Source organism: Hemicordylus capensis, chromosome 4 (genome assembly GCF_027244095.1).
Source record: "Hemicordylus capensis ecotype Gifberg chromosome 4, rHemCap1.1.pri, whole genome shotgun sequence".
Lineage (NCBI taxonomy): Eukaryota > Metazoa > Chordata > Lepidosauria > Squamata > Cordylidae > Hemicordylus > Hemicordylus capensis.
In genome coordinates this window covers 240,510,348-240,527,702 of record NC_069660.1, presented here as the reverse complement: position 1 = coordinate 240,527,702, position 17,355 = coordinate 240,510,348, and the positions used below count along the sequence as shown (strand labels likewise).

At 44.2% G+C, this 17,355-nt stretch overlaps 1 protein-coding gene across 4 annotated transcripts in view; it reads left to right on the top strand.

Moving 5' to 3' along the window:
- Positions 1–17,355, top strand: part of ARHGAP28 (Rho GTPase activating protein 28) — a 125,384-nt gene that overhangs the window by 100,172 nt on the left and 7,857 nt on the right. For all 4 annotated transcript variants that reach the window (XM_053250647.1, XM_053250649.1, XM_053250648.1 and 1 more), the window contains 4 exons: positions 2,926–3,088; positions 10,554–10,636; positions 11,972–12,169; positions 13,428–13,571. In XM_053250647.1, the coding sequence (XP_053106622.1) occupies positions 2,926–3,088; positions 10,554–10,636; positions 11,972–12,169; positions 13,428–13,571 (588 nt within the window). The remainder of the gene's footprint in view (positions 1–2,925; positions 3,089–10,553; positions 10,637–11,971; positions 12,170–13,427; positions 13,572–17,355) is intronic.

Genomic DNA, 17,355 nt, shown 5'->3' with positions numbered 1-17,355 from the left:
ACACACACACACACACGTGTCAGAGTCCCACAGGGCTACATACTGAACAGCAATCCATGAGATTTTGTTTTTAAGAATGAGCCCCCCACCACCATATAGTCTGTTGGATTGGATAGGGGAAACCATGCAGTACATAGGTCTTAGAGATTGTTTTCAGGTCCTGGACTAGATATTTTGGCATCATGAATTGAAGTACTGGATTGTTTTTGACACCTGGGTCTAATGCTCCCCTCCTCTCCACTCTGTTCTCAGAGGTTGTATATTTGCCTCCCCTTACCCCTTCCACCTACAAGTCTGCAATCTCCCAGTCTACCTCCTACTTCCAGACCTCACTTATGCCTGTTTGTGCCATAATAACTCGTTTAGTTGTATTCACTTTATATCTCGATCTGCTTTGCTTGCTTGAAAGGAAAACTGGGAAAGTTAAAAAAAAAAAAAGTCTGCATGCTTAGCTTGTTACTCTTGAATTGACATCCAGTACACTGAGTAATGTGCATGGGCATGTGTGACGGTGGGGAAAGGGGATAATTGCTGTCCCTCCTGATTCATGGCCCAATTAATGTGGAGCAGCAAATGTTTTTTTAATTATTTTTTTTACATTTTATATCCGCTCTTTCTCCAAGGAGCCCAGAGTGCTGTACTACATACTTAGGTTTCTCCTCACAACAACCCTGTGAGGTAGGTTAGGCTGAGAGAGAAGTGACTGGCCCAGAGTCACCCAGCAAGTATCATGGCTGAATAGGAATTTGCACTCGGGTCTCCCCGGTCCTAGTCCAGCACTCTAACAAGTACACCACGCTGGCTCTACCACACACACACACACACACACACACACACAATCCCCCCTGCCCCAGAAAAAAATCATGTGGATGCCCCTAGTAGTGCATACTTTCTCTATAGTCATTAGTACTTTTATTATTATAGTAATGTACAATTGTTATTCCATTTTTTGAGGAGAAACCTGGATTTGATGCACAAATTTCATTTTTGTAGAACACTTTGGGGGGGCCAGGTGAACAATACAGTTTCCCCTTACCTACTAGAGTAAGCACATCAATTTTTGTTAGGAATGCCATCTAAAATGCAGTTAATTGCCTTTCACAGAAATCTACAGGTTAAAATTCATTAAATTGCTGGTACAACAGCATTTCTCCCCTCTCTCATAACAGAACTATTTTGAAAACATTTCTAACATTTTTCTGATTTTTTTTTAAATAGTCTGATTGCTTAAAGCCATTTAAAACTTGGAAGGAGTGAAACTTGGTAATTACTATTTTGGCTAATCCCCTCCTTGCAGCAAACCCCTACCACTATCTGTACCAAACCTTGCCCCCAAGCCCTTTAGCTCTAGAGACCTCCATTGCAGGAGTGTGATTTAGCACCATTTGACTAAAATGAAACAAACTTATTATTTGTGAAACAGCTGTAAGAATGTGGAAGATACAAGTGCAAGGATATGAAGGATTTGTTGTTTTACTTTAACTATGCCATTTGTATACTCAGCAGTGTGAACCCAATGCAAAGGCTTCCTGCACCAGCAGATAAAAGGTTTAAAATGAGATAAAGAATCTGCTGTGTCAGCACCACAGCCCCAAACATGATGATATGCAGCTATTGCAAAATCAGTTGCATAGACACCTATATGTTTGCATTTTACTTATATCTCTGGTACATAAGGCTACATGCTAACTTGGCAAAGAGGCACCTTTTGACATGGTGATTCTCTTTATTTAGCAGGGGGAGAGTAACTGGCCCTATCAACCCCCAGCACAGTACTTCCACTGACTGTTGCTGGTGTGTGTCTTACGTTTCTTTTAGATTGTGAGTCCTTTGGGGACAGGGTTCTATCTTATTTTTATTTATTATTTCTCTGTGTAAACCACCCTGAGCCATTTTTGGAAGGGCGGTATAGAAATCGAATAACTAACTAACTAACTACATGCTCAGGGTTCAGACTGGTTTACTTTTTCTTTGTGAAGAACCTTCTGAATTGTAAAGTCTTCTGTCTACCAGCAACCTCTGTCTAGTCTGAACAGTGACACATATATTGCCAGCTAGCCAGTAGTGTCAGCTAAGGGTTATTTTCAAAGAATCTCTCTAAAAAGTACAGATATTGGTATTCAAGCCATATAAGATGGTAAGGCTGTTAAACATAGGAAGCTGCCTTATACTGAGTTAGACCACTGGCCCATCTAGCTCAATATTGTCTACACAGACTGGCAGTGGTTGCAGCAGGCAGGAGTCTTTCTCAGCCTTATCTTGGAGATGCTAAGGAGGGAACTTGGAACCTTCTGCATGCAGGCATGCAGGTGCTCTTCCCAGAGTGGCCCCATCCCAAAGGGGAATATCTTACAGTGCTGAAACATGTCTCCCGTTCAAATGCAAACTAGGTAGCTCTTGTCATCTGGAGTGCCGGGAGCTGGGGACTCTTGGCTGCTACAGTAGGAGGTAGCCCACCTTTTGTACCCAGGATTAACCGAGGTAAAACGAACCTCAGGTTTATTTTACCTTAATAGGTAATCATGTGAACCATCACCCTGAGTAACTGGGCTTCCCCTTGGCCTGCCGCCACTTCTGACAGTGAGCCAGGAGGAATGAGCACCCGCACAGAGCAGGTGCTATACCTAAAGCAGCTGCTCCACTGTGTGAGTGCTGCATTCTGGGTCCTTGGAGGACCCAGAGCATGCTTTCCTCCTCCTAGCCATGCACTGCCGATTGCCACCAAGGCACACATTTGGGCACATGATCAGCAACTTTACTTGCCTCCTTCAGTTTGTGGAGAGGCAGGTAGGAGCCTACCTTCCTGTCTGCTCTCCTCACCCACCCAGGTAAGAGGTCATGTGAATGACCTTGGTGTATATTTAAAAATAACAAGGTAGAATCCTTATTAGTAGTAGTCATTCATAGTTATTTTTTGTCCTGTAGAGTCTTCGCCAGGAAATAGAAGCAAAATTCGATGAAGATACCTTTGACTGGGATCAGATACGCAACAATGATGCGGCAGGGTTGCTAAAGATGTTTATACGAGAACTTCCAAGTCCTCTTTTCACTGTGGAATATCTGCCTGCTTTCATCACATTAGTGGAAAGTAAGTCAAGGGGAATCAGTATTCTATTTACTATCAGCTTTTTAATCCAGTGACATGCCTTCTGTGGACTAGCTTTGTTCTCACTTGCTCAGGTCTCATCTGTGCACAATTGAATTACACTCTGTGTAAAGTGATCTAATACATGAAGTATAGAACTCATGTATATATGTGCATATATTCCCAGTTTGTATTATCTTTCCAGAAGTGCAGTCAACACACTACATCTTAAACAGAGTGGCCTATATCCACTCTACATCCACAATAGTAGAGTAGACTACTATTGTTCTAGCTTAATGTTGTTGCACTAACACAAGGAAGGTATTCTCACAATCTGTGGAAAGTGGGCTAAGGGAACGTAGCCCACTTTCCACGGATCGTGGGAACCGCCGGGCTCACAGGTGAGCCCAGTTTCCCCAAAGTGGGTCACCCGCTGAACTCCCCTCCCCTTAGCCCAGGTTAGCCAAGTGAGTGCTCCGCTAACCTGGATTTTTTTGTCATGTATTGGCGCAGATCCACGCTGTGGCAACACACAAGGAGACCCCCATCCGGGAGGCTGCAAGCAGCCTCCCAAGCTCAGGGGTCTCTCCAGCATGCCCCACGCACTCACGTGGGGAATCCTGGAACTTCCGGGGGCCACATGGTCCCCGATCCCCGCAGCCCCCACCGGTTCCATGACGGAGCTGGCAGGCGATCCCGGCTCAGCCCGCTCTCCCTGCTAACCCCATAATGGCAAGTCTCACTGATCGTAAGACTCGCCTCAAGGATGTAGCAAGGACCTTGTGCAAAGAAAAGAATATCTGCTCCAGATTAGTCCTTGTGCTAGTGGAAAATGTTGACAAGTTGCATGGTGCTTTGCACAGTAGGTTGCACAATGCATTGTACAACTGGGTGTGCAACTGGTTGTACAACCTGTAGCCCTAATGTTTATAGACCCTGGAAAAGGTCCAGCATTAGTGCTTGAACAATACTGGAATCACCACAAATGTGAGCATCTCTGTGAACTTTTCAAGTGAACTTTGTAAGTGTGCACAGCTCCTCCCACTGTGGTAGCACAAAACTGGTCTACATGTCAGCCAATGAGAGGTGCACTTCCATGTGTGGCACCACATCATGAATGGAGAATCCCTTGGAAGGCTCAATGTCCACATCACAAATTGCTTTCCAATAATGCCTTGCTATATGGCATGAATGTCCAGGGATAAAAAGGTCTGTTTTTCTGTATCCCAGCCCTGATTTATTTGCTTGGCAGGGCAGGATTGCATTCACATGCTGCACAAATTCATCGAAACACAGCTTTTGTGGCATTTCCTACTTAGCCCTTTTGCTACATAATCATTTCGATAATAATCATTCTTGTCAATGTGTTACTGATAATGTTGATATTTAATAATATCAAACTGCTTTTGATAGTATTATATTGATATTGATATTTAATATTTATCAATATCATTGATAAACTTATCGATGATAAGTTGATATTTAATAATAAACTGCTTTTAAACAGAAATAGTATGCTGGTTCTCTCTGTTAAATGACCTGTTTTATTGAAAACATGGGTTGACATCCAGAGCTGCAATCCTCTCAAGGACAGGCTGCTCTTAACTCAGCCAGAGTCTTCCTGAGCAGCAGAGTGTGCAGGGGCTGGCGGGAGGCGGCATGGTTTCCACCGATTCCCCCTGCCTACATAAGTGCTCTTTGCTTTCCAGGAATATGTCCCTGAGGGCTGTGCAACTCTTAAGAAGATATTTCTGGAAGGCAGAGAGCACTTAGGAACATAGGAAGCTGCCTTATACTGAGCATTGGCCCATCTAGCTCAGTATTGTCTATACCAGGGATTCTCAAACTTGGGTCCTCAGGTGTTATTGGACTTCAACTCCCATAATCCCCAGCCTCAGTGGCCTTTGGTTGGGGATTATGGGAGTTGAAGTCCAATAACACCTGAGGACCCAAGTTTGAGAATCACTGGTCTATACTGACTGGCAGCGGCTCTCTAAGGTTTCGGGCAGGAGCCTTTCCCAGCCCTACATGGAGATGCTAGGGAGTCCAACTGGGACCTTTTGCATGCAAAGCAGATGTTCCACCATGGAGCTATAGCCCCATCACCCAAGGGAAATATCGTACATATGGCTTTCATGTAGTCATGTATCCAAATGCAAACCAGGGCAGACTCTGCTTAACAAAGAGGACGATTCATGATTGCCACCACAAGACCAGCTTTCCTCCCCCACTTCTGGAGGCAGGGGAGATCAGTGAAAATCACTGCCCACCCCCCTGTGCCCTGCTGCTCAGGAAGATGCTGCCTTTGAGGCCACAGCCTCCTGCTGCATCCTCTGAACACTGCTCTGCATGTTAGCCACTGTATTTGAAATCAAAAGAGTTTCTGCATAAGGGTAACACATCTAGTTTATTGTTAAAATGTCTCTTCTGGAACTACTTTTTATATTTTTATCCATACCAGAATGCACTTTTGTTGCCAAAATTACTTCCGTGAAATAATTGGTTGAGACAGCATAGTTTGTATTACAGGATTATGTGAACGGCCAGGGATGATACCAGCCAATTCTTGTCAGGCATTTCAATCTTCATTCTAGACTAGGAAAAGTATGTTGCTCCAGGCATTCTTGCCCCACTTGCTATGCTGTGCTGTTTCCTGTGTCCTACCACTCTTTCCTACTTCCATGTAAGTGGCAGGGTGACAAGCAAGTGTTCCCACATCATCTAGGTTCGGAGCAGATCCCTGCAATGCCCAACAGAGGCCAGGGGCAGAGCTGGGTGTCGCAATAGGATTTTTCAGGGAGTTGGATGGTAACAAGCCCTGAGGTAGTAATACTTTTGGTAGGACTTTTCAGCCAACAGCGAAAGCCATTTTCTTTATGCTCAGACTGGTTTGTCTGAGCCCTGTATCTCAATGAACCCTATAGTTCAACAGGAGAAGAGGATCACCTCCCAGTGAAGGGCTACCATGAACACAGGAAGCTGCTTTGTACTGGGTCAGACCCAGTGGCAGCTGGTGCAGGTGCCACTGGGGCGGCAGCGGGAGGCACCTTGAAGTGTAAATTAATAGGTGCTTACCTTGGCTGCTGCCGCACCTGAAAGCTTTTGCCACCAGGTTTCTGTGCACTGTATGCAGATGGTGCTTCTCGTGAGCAAGACTTAGGGATCAAATATCCGCCAAAGGGGAAGGGGCTGGCCATCCATTCCAGGTGCTGTGATGAGGTACCCTGTTTCTTTTGCCACTTGGAGGGTTTGTGCTTGTGAACATACATGGCTGTTGCACTCTTCTCAGGGAGCAGAGCACTTGGTGCCCATCCTGTCATCCTGTGCCCTCGTCCTACCACTTGCCAGGGAGGGGGGGAGCAAGGGACAGGGTAGGGCTGCCCCCGAACAACTGTGCAGCTTGACAGGCTGAAAAGTCCAGAATGGGGTGTGGCAGCATTCCTATAGCCTGGCAACTCCATTGATAGCTGCATAGCTGAAAGGAGGGGTGGGGCTGGTTTTCCGAGAGGCTGCCAGCAAAAAGCACCAAAAGCATGGAGCAGCCTCATCCTTGAACGGGTCTGCGTTTCTGCTTCTATTATTGCGGTTTGAAAATCAGTGCAAAACTGCAGTTATAGCTGCATTTGCAGTCGGATGTAATGCTTCGGCGACCGGATGCAACATTTGGCGAGGCAAACCAGAGGTGGCTTTCGGTCCGCAGCCACGGTTTTGCACATTCAGGTGTAGCAAAGTTACAAACTTGGCCATGGTTAGCTGCAGTTATCATTTACATCTGAATGCAGCCTATGTGTTTATAAAGTTTAGTGTGGTGAAGTGAAACTAATAGAATAATAAATATGTGATATAATAATAATAATTGAGATCTATATACTATTAAACATTGTGAGACAAAAATCAATTGAAAATTAGTTATTTTGTGTCACCTTGACATTGAGGTATGCTATGTTAAAGAGGACTGCTTTGAATTACAAGACCAGCCTATTGAACATTACAGAAGAACTGATTGGCAATCCACAATGAAAGATGGCCTATTTGTGACTCAGAGGATGAACTATGTAGGGAATGTGTCCCTAAAGACAAGGCTTCCTTCTAAGAGGCTGCTCTTTTGAAAGCCAGAACAGATGAGTTCTGTATTATCTCACGCAGAACTATCAGCCTGCCACCAGGGACTGTGTGTGTGGGTAAAAAGAAGAAATAAAATTGTCATTGTTTTGTTTGTATTTCTGCCTAAGCCTATGCATATGTACTCACAAGTAAGTCCCACTGAGACTTTCTCCCAAGTAAAGGCCACATAAGATCAAAGCCTTGATTATACTGCACAATGTGAAGAGCTACAGAAAAATAATTTATTTGGTAACATAACAAAATTCATAGGCTTTAAGGTCTAGTTAATCTGCAGTTGTGATGCTCGTGCTAACATTTCTGTGTATGTTACTCTCCTCCTGCTAAATAAAGAGAATCGTCACATTAAAAGGTGCCTCTTTGCCAAGTTAGCAAGGGTGTGTCGTGGGGCTATTCTGACGATTGGGGAAAATTGAGCTAGGAAAGCCTAGCCTGATTTTTCCCGATCATAAGAACCACCGGGTTCAGCTGCGAGCCCAGAGGTTCTCCAGCGGGTAACCCACTTTGGTAGCCCGCCCCTTAGCCCAGGTTTGCGGAGCGAGCACTCCGCACACCTGGGCTATCGGATCGTGAGTAGCCACAGCGCGGCTCCACGCCGCAACTGCTCATGAGGAGACCTCCGGAGGGGAGGTGAAAAGCTGCCTCCCGGCTCTGGGGGTCTTGCCAGCATGCCCTGGCCAATCGGCCCCCACTCCTCCCAGCCCCCGCTGGCTCCGTCATAGAGCTGGCAACCGTGTGGGCGGCCGATACGGCCGCCCAGGGCCCCTACAGAGATCGTCTGTGGGGAGAGCTGCAGTTTCACCAAAAGCGGGTCTCACAGATCATGAGACCCACCTCACTGTCTTAAAGGGCTTTAAAATTGGGATAGAAACATTGATAAATAGATTGATCATCAGTAGTTAGCTGCATGGGCGTAACTATAATTAGGCAAGGGGAGACAGTTGACTGGGGGCCCGCTGCCCCGAGGCCCCCCCGAGACATGTCACATGACTGCCCATTGCCCAGCCCCAAGGCACCTCAGCCAGTCCTCCTTGCCCTGTTCGCCCTCTCTCCTGCTTGCCTCCTTGCCGGCAATCTAAGCAGCCTGCACGCTACTAGCCTGCACGCTTCTCTCTCCGCCTCTCAGCTGATTGGTGGGTGGGTGGGGCTTCCAGAGAGGCCTATGCATAGGCCTCGCTGAAGCCTGAAGGTAAGCTCTCCAGCCAGCCAGCAAGCAAGCAAGGAGGCAGGCAGAGTGGCCAGTGCTGGCTGCCCTTACCCACCACAGTGCTCTGCAGACTCTCTGCCCAGCACCGACCAGCCTTTGCCTGCTTAGTAATGGAGATAGAATGTGAATTCATTTTTGTGTGGTTACCCACCCACCCCGGATATATAGGGATCTGCTTGCCATAGGGCTTTGATATGGGGGAGGAGACTGAGAAGTCTCTGAATATTTAATTTGAAACAGATTGGAAAATTTGCTGGCTTTTAAAAAAAGCTATCCAAAAAGTCCTATAAGTGGCTTGTTTCATGGCAGAAAATTACAAAAACTTCTGGAACAAACAATATTATATTATTTATTTATTCATTCATTCATTCATTCATCCATCCATCCATCCATTCATTTATAAATGCACTTGTGTTCAAGTTGTTTTGCAACCCAGAAGGTCTGAGTGAGAACTGTGAAGCATGTGTTGTGCTTTTATTTTATTTTATTTTTCTTTAGAAATGCCAAGCTGGTTGGACATGTCCAAAAACCTCACTCACTCACACTATTTACACTGTATGTCATCAGTCAGTATGAGTCTATAATTATATGAAATGTTAAGGAGGCCCCGCTGATTCGCCCCCAGCCCCACACCCCACTAGGGATGACCGTGCTTCTGAGCACCTGCAGAGAGTGGCTTTGATCTCAGTACAGTGAGAGACCACAACCAGCCCTACTTCCACTTTAGGGAGCAGGGAGAAGGACAGAGGGTGTAACTTCAGGAACGCCTTGAGCCCTGGCATGTCTCATCTATCTTAAAATTGTACCAAGAAGAGGCAGATTCCTCATTCCCCCCCCCGCCCTTTTTCTCCTGAGGAATGGTGCTAATTCTTGCTCTTTTCTCTATTTCTCCCGCTAATTCTTGCTCTTTTCTCTGTTTCTCCCTACCTATCTTCCTTGCCTCAGTGGGACTTACTGGTCTCCTCTAGGGAGCAAAATATGCTGGTAGCACAAATTTGGTTTGGTTTACGTCCCTGAGCATGTGCAATCCTATATGCACTTACCAGGGAAGGATCTTAGACAGTTGAATGCAATGGAGTTTATTTTTAAGTAGACATGCCTTCCTTGCTAGTTAGTAAGTCTTTTTGGTTTCCATGAGATGTACTTCCAGCCTGAGGCTGCAATTCTCCACACACTTACCTGGGACTTTTACACACAGCAGGTTTTACTGCAAGTTTACTGGGAGGCTTTACTAAACATTGAAGTTGTCCCAAAGAACCAATGCAAAATAGTGGATTTTTAAAAAACTCCAAATATAAATCAGGCTACACTCTAACAAGCAGTGAAAAACCTGAATTGTGTGTGAACTGCTCCCCAATAACTTGCAGGGACTTCGGGGTAAATCTGGTCAACATGTGAATGCAGCACCTCCATTCTAGAGGAGATGTGTGTTAAAGGGCTTTAAAAGACCCATGTGAAAAACCTCCTGGAATCAAACTTTACTGAATTTGTTCAGAATTCTGAGAAAACATACATAGGCTCAGACTGCATGGTTGAAAGTCTCCTTTGCTAATCTGCAGCGAGGGGCTCATTTTAATAATTAGTGTTTTCAATGTATATCACTATATATAGTGAAGTGTGCATGTGTGTATTCAGTGAAATGTATTTCCAAACAGCATACTTATTTTGAAATATTAGACTTAAATCCTTGGGAGCCTGGGGTGTGTGGAGGCCCTGGACCTTGCGGAGGGGCATTTTAAAATCTCATCTCTGGGCCCACTCCAGCCTTGCTACACCCCTGGGTTAGCTATTATTGAAGGCTGCATTAAAACTTCTGAGTACCAGTTGCCAAGGGCTAAACAACAGGGGGCAGATGTTGCATTCATGTCCTGCTTGGAGATCGGTGGTTAGTGTTGTTAGTCGTGGTAGTGCTGGAAACAGGATCCTGAATTATAGACACTTGGTCTGACCCAACAGCAACATTCTTCTTATGTTCTAATTTGAAAAGTTGCTTCATGGCTAGAAAATAGTCAACATCTTATATCTCCATATGGTGTATAATACTATATTTTTAATTATCTAAATGTAAAATGTTGGCATTTTTGCAAGCTGGCCTATTTCAATTCTTTAACAGCCTGTCCCCCACCATTTTCTTCTTAGAAATTTCCCAAGTCAAACTACAACTGCAGGCTTTGCACTTGCTGATCATGTTGCTTCCTGATGCCTGCAGGGACGCAGCCAAGGTAAGTATATTGTTCAGTGAGGTTTGCCTCACTGTAATTGTTGACTTCCAAAAGAACTAATCATATATGCAGAAGCTAGGCACTTACAAAAGAAACCTCCTGAACTTTTCATTTTCTGATCTACAGTGTTATTATTAATTGATTATTATAATAATATTATTATTATAATAAATATTAATATTCAGTGTTCAATATTAAAAGGACTTTCCTCTAGGGAAGGGAAGGCTAGGTAAGGCTGATTGAATCATAGGTGTAATTAATTGAGCCCCTTGCTTCACAAGCTATTTTATTTTATTTTTGCAAAAATGCTTAACAGAATATGTTTAGTACTGATGCATGTGTTTAATGTTTCTCTGCTTTAAATGGTTTTAAGTGAATTCTGTATCTGTTTTTGATTTTTGTTTTAAATTTTTGGCTGGTTTTACTTGTTTGTTAACTGCCTTGAGACTTTTGCAGGTGGTATACAAATGTGTTAAATAAACAAAATGTGGTTTGAATTGACTACTTTATAGAATGTAACTTACATAGGAAGCTGCCATATACCGAGTCAGACCATTGGTATATCTAGCTCAGTATCATCTACACAGACTGGCAGTGGCATCTCCAAAGTTTAAACAGCCCTCTCTTGGAGATGCCAGAGATGGAACTTGGAACCTAGATGCTCTTCCCAGAGCAGCTCCATCCCCTAAGGGGAATATCTTACAGTGCTCACATGTAGTCTCCCATTCAAATGCAACCAGGGCAGACCCTGCTTAGCTATGGGGACAAGTCATGCTTGCTACCACAAGACCAGCTATCCTCTCCAACTTCTCTGAGAAGTGTTTTGATAATGATGAATTGTTGTGCATGCTAATTAATTCCAGGCTTTATTTAATGTTAGCATATTTTTTAAGGGCCACAATCCCTCCATGAACTAGGCATACTTTAGTCCCTGGAAATAAATGAACTTAACTGTACCTTACTCTGTGTAGGACTTCCTCCAGGATTTACTACAACCAAACTAAATGGAATTTATAGCAGTGTGGGTCAGAAAACACGCTCACTGACAGGATGAACAGCATGACACCATACTCTGGGGCTGCTTTCAGAATGCAGCCTCGACGCTGATAAGAACGGACAGAAGCGCAAGCAATGTTTCTGCAGTTTCCCCCATTCACAGCAATGTGGAAATGCTGCTAGCACTACTTCCTGTTCCTACCAGCATTGGGGCTGCATTCTGACTCCACAGCTGCGCCGGGGTGTACATTACAGAGCTTTAACACAGCGCATCATGTGGGCCACTGAAGGCACATTGTGATCCAGTGAATTCAGTCTGAGTAGCATTCTTTCTCCTAGGCGCTCCTGCAGTTCTTAAAGAAGGTGGTTGCTAACGAAAAGAAAAACAAGATGACTTTATGGAATGTTTCCATGATCGTTGCCCCAAACCTCTTCGTCTACAAAGGCAAACGTGCAAACCAAGAAGAGATGCTAACAGCAGCCACCACTGCACATATTGTGAGACTTTTGATTAAATACCAGGACATCCTGTGGATAGTAAGTTGTTTCTTTCTTAATATCTTCAGCAGGATTGCCATCATTTTCTGGCAGGGATTCCATGCCTTTTAGAAGTGGGTGCCATGCAGAAATTCTACTGTTGCATCTTCTCCTGACTTGGAGATGTCCTAACAAGGAATATGTTGTTGAATTTCTGCCTGTGGTGCAACTCTTAAAGGCTCAGGAGGCCTGCCCAAAACAGGTGGCTATCTGACAGTTAAAAAATAAATTGGATCAGATTATATTTAATACAGATTACAGTATATTATATACTGTATATAATATAGCCACAGCTTCATTTTGAACATGGTCTTCCCAGAGCACTTCTCAGGCAGTGCTACTTTGGCAGTGCAGGCTTAATTTCAACTAGGTCTTCAAGAACAACTGTTTTGAAACAACGTTCCAGCTAGTAATGCTACCAAACATGCTTTCAGGCACACTTCAGAATCAAATTGGCAATGCTCACCTCAATTAAAGAAAAGCTTTACAGCCCTGAAAGTTAAGCTGTGCCTTCCACCCATCCATTTATCCCCTGCCTGCAGCCCCTTCTCACTCTCTATATTCTCTTTCTGTTGCCTGGCATGTTTCTGTGGCTGCATTCCCAGGAACACTGGGAATTATAGCTGTACCAGTGCTATTAATGCATGTCAGTCATGGTAGGAACATTAATTTCATAGTGCTCCTTGTATCTGGCATGCAGCCCTAGCAGCATGACAGATATCAGAGGGATGAGGAAGGGGAAAGGCTTTAAGAGGAAAGACAAGTGTCAAGGGAAGGTACTGGGATTCACAACAGTCAGGAACATATTTTTGGGTGGCACAGAGGGTTTCTGAGGTACGGGAGGTAATACAAAAATCCCATACAACCCATCCTGCTGGTGCTGTTAGTCTAGAAGTGCTGTTATTCTGACCCCCTTGCTGCACTGCTGCTTCCTTAGCCATGCTGCCATGATGTTCTTTTCCTCATGTTTAGGAACTGTCCAGTGGCAAAGTATATTTCAAGGGGATATTGTTGGCACTCATTACTTTTCTTTGTAACGAAGTAAGAATGCCAAATAGACTTACAAATGAAACTACAGGTTCACTTTTAGGGATGACCTGGAATGATCATTTTCAAGATAAAATAAAACCTCTTTCCCCAATATTGTAAATGTGGAATATCTACCCTATGATTATGGCCAAGGAGTGTGAAGGAAGGAAAGACTTTTAAGAAGACATTTGTCATGTATGCTTGACTTACGTTCCTTCCTTCCACTTAGGTTCCGACTTTTCTGATTTCTCAAGTAAGAAAGATGAATGATGCTGCAATAAACAATACAAAAAGGCAGCTGATGTTTGACAAAGGTGTGCGAAGGCTATTGAGAAGAAAAACTATGGAGCGAGAGAGACCTGAAAGAACAGAGGTGCATAAAGAAATTATTAGTAGTATATTTGTTTCTTTCTACAGAAAAAAACCTACACCCAAAGGAGCTAATAAAATAAAATAAAACAACAACAACAACAAGCTTAACCTGCGCAGAGCAAGGGAACGCTAGTACTTGATTGCGTCCCTCACCTGCTGCCACAGCCCCCCTCACCTCAGAGTTCTCTCCACCCTCACCTGACTAGCACTCCTGCTCCTCCTCCATCTGGTTGCTTCTATCCACCTCACCCCTCTTGGTCACTCCTGCATCCCTTAACTCCATCCCCTCACCCTTCTTGGTCGTGGCTATAGTGTTGCTGGTGCCTATTGGCCAAGCTGCAGCCCCCTATTCCCAGAGACCTCCCCACATCACCCGCGCCCCGCTCCTGCTCCTCCCCACAGAAGCAGCAGCAGCTGTTGACAGGGCCCTTCCTTGCTGCCGCCACCATCATGGCCGCTTGTTCCCCTCACGCCTCTGACAGGCACGGGCCCATCCCTTGCCTGCCTGCTTCCGCCAATAGCCTTGGTAGCCCCAAACAGCAGCAGTTGTTGATTGGGACCTTCCTTGCTGCTGCCACCGCCACCATGGCCACTCATTCCCCTCAGGCCACTGACAGGCTCAGACCCGTCCCTCACCCTTCCTTTCTCTCTCTCCCTCTCTCTCTCCCCCCCCTTCTTTTTCTCTCTCCTCCACTCGCTCTTCCCCTCTGTCTTTCTTCCCCTCTCCCTTCCTGAGTTAACAGATCTTGTTCATCTTGTTTCCTCATCTATTCACACAACAGGAGTCTCCTTCTCCTGAAGGGTCTCTTTCCTCTCTCATGACCCCTTTCTTCACAGACCCTTGCCCACTATCCTTTTTTATATATTGATTCCTCTCCTCTACAATCAAGAACATCATCTGATCAGTAACAGTTGCATCCAACTGACCTTAACCATCACAGGCTCTTCCTCCCTATCTGCATATGGAATCCCCACTGTCCAATCATGATGGTGCTTCTACTCTCACAGGCTCCTCCTCCCTATCTGCATATGGAATCCCCACTGCCCAATCAGGTGCTTCTGCTCATGAGCGCTCCTGAGAGTGGCCACACACGGGACTAGCCATGGGTACGCCTTAAAGAATTATAGATAGATAGATAATAATAATACAAAAGATTATGATGGGTTATAGGAAAACCTGTGTAGGGCTTTGGAAAACAAACACAGTCCCTTGAATTTTGTCAGTGACAAGAATCTCCAGACACTGGAAGATTAGTGTAATGTGCTTCTGGCTCCTTCCTTTGTCCCTGCTTTGAAGGGACAAACTAGTGCATCCTACACCAGCTGAAGCCTCCGTCTTCTGTGGCATGCACACACAGAACACTTTATAGTAATCTAGCCTTGAAGTTATGAAGGCATGAATGACATTTGCTTCAAAGTTTCTTGTGAAGAAAATATTGCAGTTTTCTCACCAGATGGGCTTCCCATGGCCACAAGAGGATAAAGTTATTGCCTTATTATAGCATTATTATAGGCTATAGCCTTATAGGTTGAGGAGAAACCAAGACACAATATTGTCCCATTTTAGCTGAATAATTCCTTTAAAATCCCCATCTTGCTTCACATTTTCTTTGCACAATAAATATTTCCCTCAACTCCTGTTCCTACACATAATTCTTCTTCCCACAGAAACAGTAATTCCAACTCCTACTCATGTTTGTTTCTCAACAAAAAATTAGATAAAATATGGTTGATGAAGCAAGGGAAAGATGTATTTCAAACAGTCTATTAAAATGGCCTCTGCTCAAAGCTGAGAAAAATATTAAATGTGGTAAAAGAAACATGAGAATGGCAGTGAACCATGTTTGAAGGATGTTTTAGACAGCTCAGCATTAAAGTTGACTCTCAGATGTTCTGAATTATGCAACTTGAGAAATAGGAGAGACACCAAGTCTTGTTCTTTCCCCTGTGTGGTTAATAATTGCATTGGGCACTGGAAGCAAGCATTTCTAACTGCGTTATGCTGGTATACTTTACAGCAGAATTGGTGACTGTCTGTGGTATTCCGTGTAAGGTCAGTCCAGGCATGTTTGCTCCCAATTCAAACAGCAGGAGTCTACTGCTGAAGTTAAGGTGGGAAAGAATACTTCTTTTACACTGCCACCTTAGTGACAAGTGAATTATTATGATCCTCTCTGCTTTGTTCCCAAGCTAAGAAGAAAAACAGTTCTTGTACCTTTTTTCCTTGTTGGATTATTGCCTTTGAAAAGCACTCTTTATCCAGCTCTTTCTGTTTAGGAGAGAAGAAGTAGTTGCACTTTACTTCCAAACTATTCACACTGTGACCTGAACAAGATGTGGTGCTAATCACATCATTCATCCTTGGGCACTTCGTTTTTTCGCTGTAACTGTAGCAGCCAGGAAGCAGATGAGGGCCAGGGAAATGGCGGGGGGGCTGGGTTTTGAAACCTCCATTTCCATGCCGTAGTCCCAATGAAAATGGTCCCTCCACAGCTCTGGCACCCATTGAGGCTTCTCTCCCAAGGCTAACTTTAGCTGCAGAGGGAGCATTTTCATACAAACCCTGGTGCAATAGTGAAGGGTATTAAAAGTCCTCCCTTCTCCACAGTCCCAATCCTTGTACTCTTTCTCACCAAAAGCACATGTTGAAGTCTCTCCAGAGTGGGTCTGTCTGTTTTCCCTTCAAAAGGTGTTTTCCAGACCAGGCGATGATGTGAACGCCAATGAGCAAGCAGGGGGTACACCTTTCATCCCTTTCCCAGGATGCTTTCTTCCCTCTGTCTGCTTCTTGCTGCACTCTCTTTCCATCAACTGTTGTTTCACCTTAGCTCCATAATATTCAGATAACCCCCTGCTAACTAAGCAAAGAGGCACCTTTCAAAGTGGTGGAAATATTAAGCAGGAGGAAAGCAACTGGCCCTATCCAACCCCAGCACAGCATCCTTCCAGTGGCTGTTGCTGGTGTCTTCCTTATTTTTCTTTTTAGTTTGTGAGACACTTTGGAATAGGGAACCATCTTATTTCATTCATTCATTCATCATGTTTTAATACCGCCTGATATGTACATCTCTAGGCAGTGTACAAAATTTAAAACACAATATAAAAGAGTAAAAACAGATTAAAATTCCACAAAACACAATAAAAACAATCTCATGAAATAAAATAGGTTATTAAAATTAATTTCAATTAAAAGCCTTCAAAAACAAGTTAATCTTGAAGGTCTTGCTAAAAACAAACAGAGACGGAGATGCTCTCATTCCAACAGGGAGCATATTCCAAAACCCTGGGGCAGCCCGGTCCTGAGTCACCACTAAATGAGTCGGCAGCAATCGCAACCCATTATTTATTTATTTCCTTCCTTACTTAACTTATTTATTTATTTTTCTGTGTAAACCACTTTGAGAACTCTTTTTGAATAGTGGTATCTATCACAAGTATTAGTAGTTTCAGCCCTCGCCTTAGTCCCCACATCTCCATCTTCAGCTTCTGATTCCCTTTCAGGTCTCTATGACATCGCTGCCATTCAACCAATGGATAAGAAGGAGTTGCAGACTTATAAATAATAATTAGGCAATGTTCACTTCAGGTTTGCTTTGCTTTCTTTTTGTTTTGTTTTGTTCCTGTGACTTCTTTTTGGCAAATTAGGGGGGGAAACCCTATAGTTGTCCAACTAGGGATGTGCATGAATCGCGTTCAACACGATTCAGAACACATTCCCGGACCCTTAAAAACAGGGGACAGCAGTTGCATACCTGCTCCTCTGCCACTCACCGCCACTTCCTGAA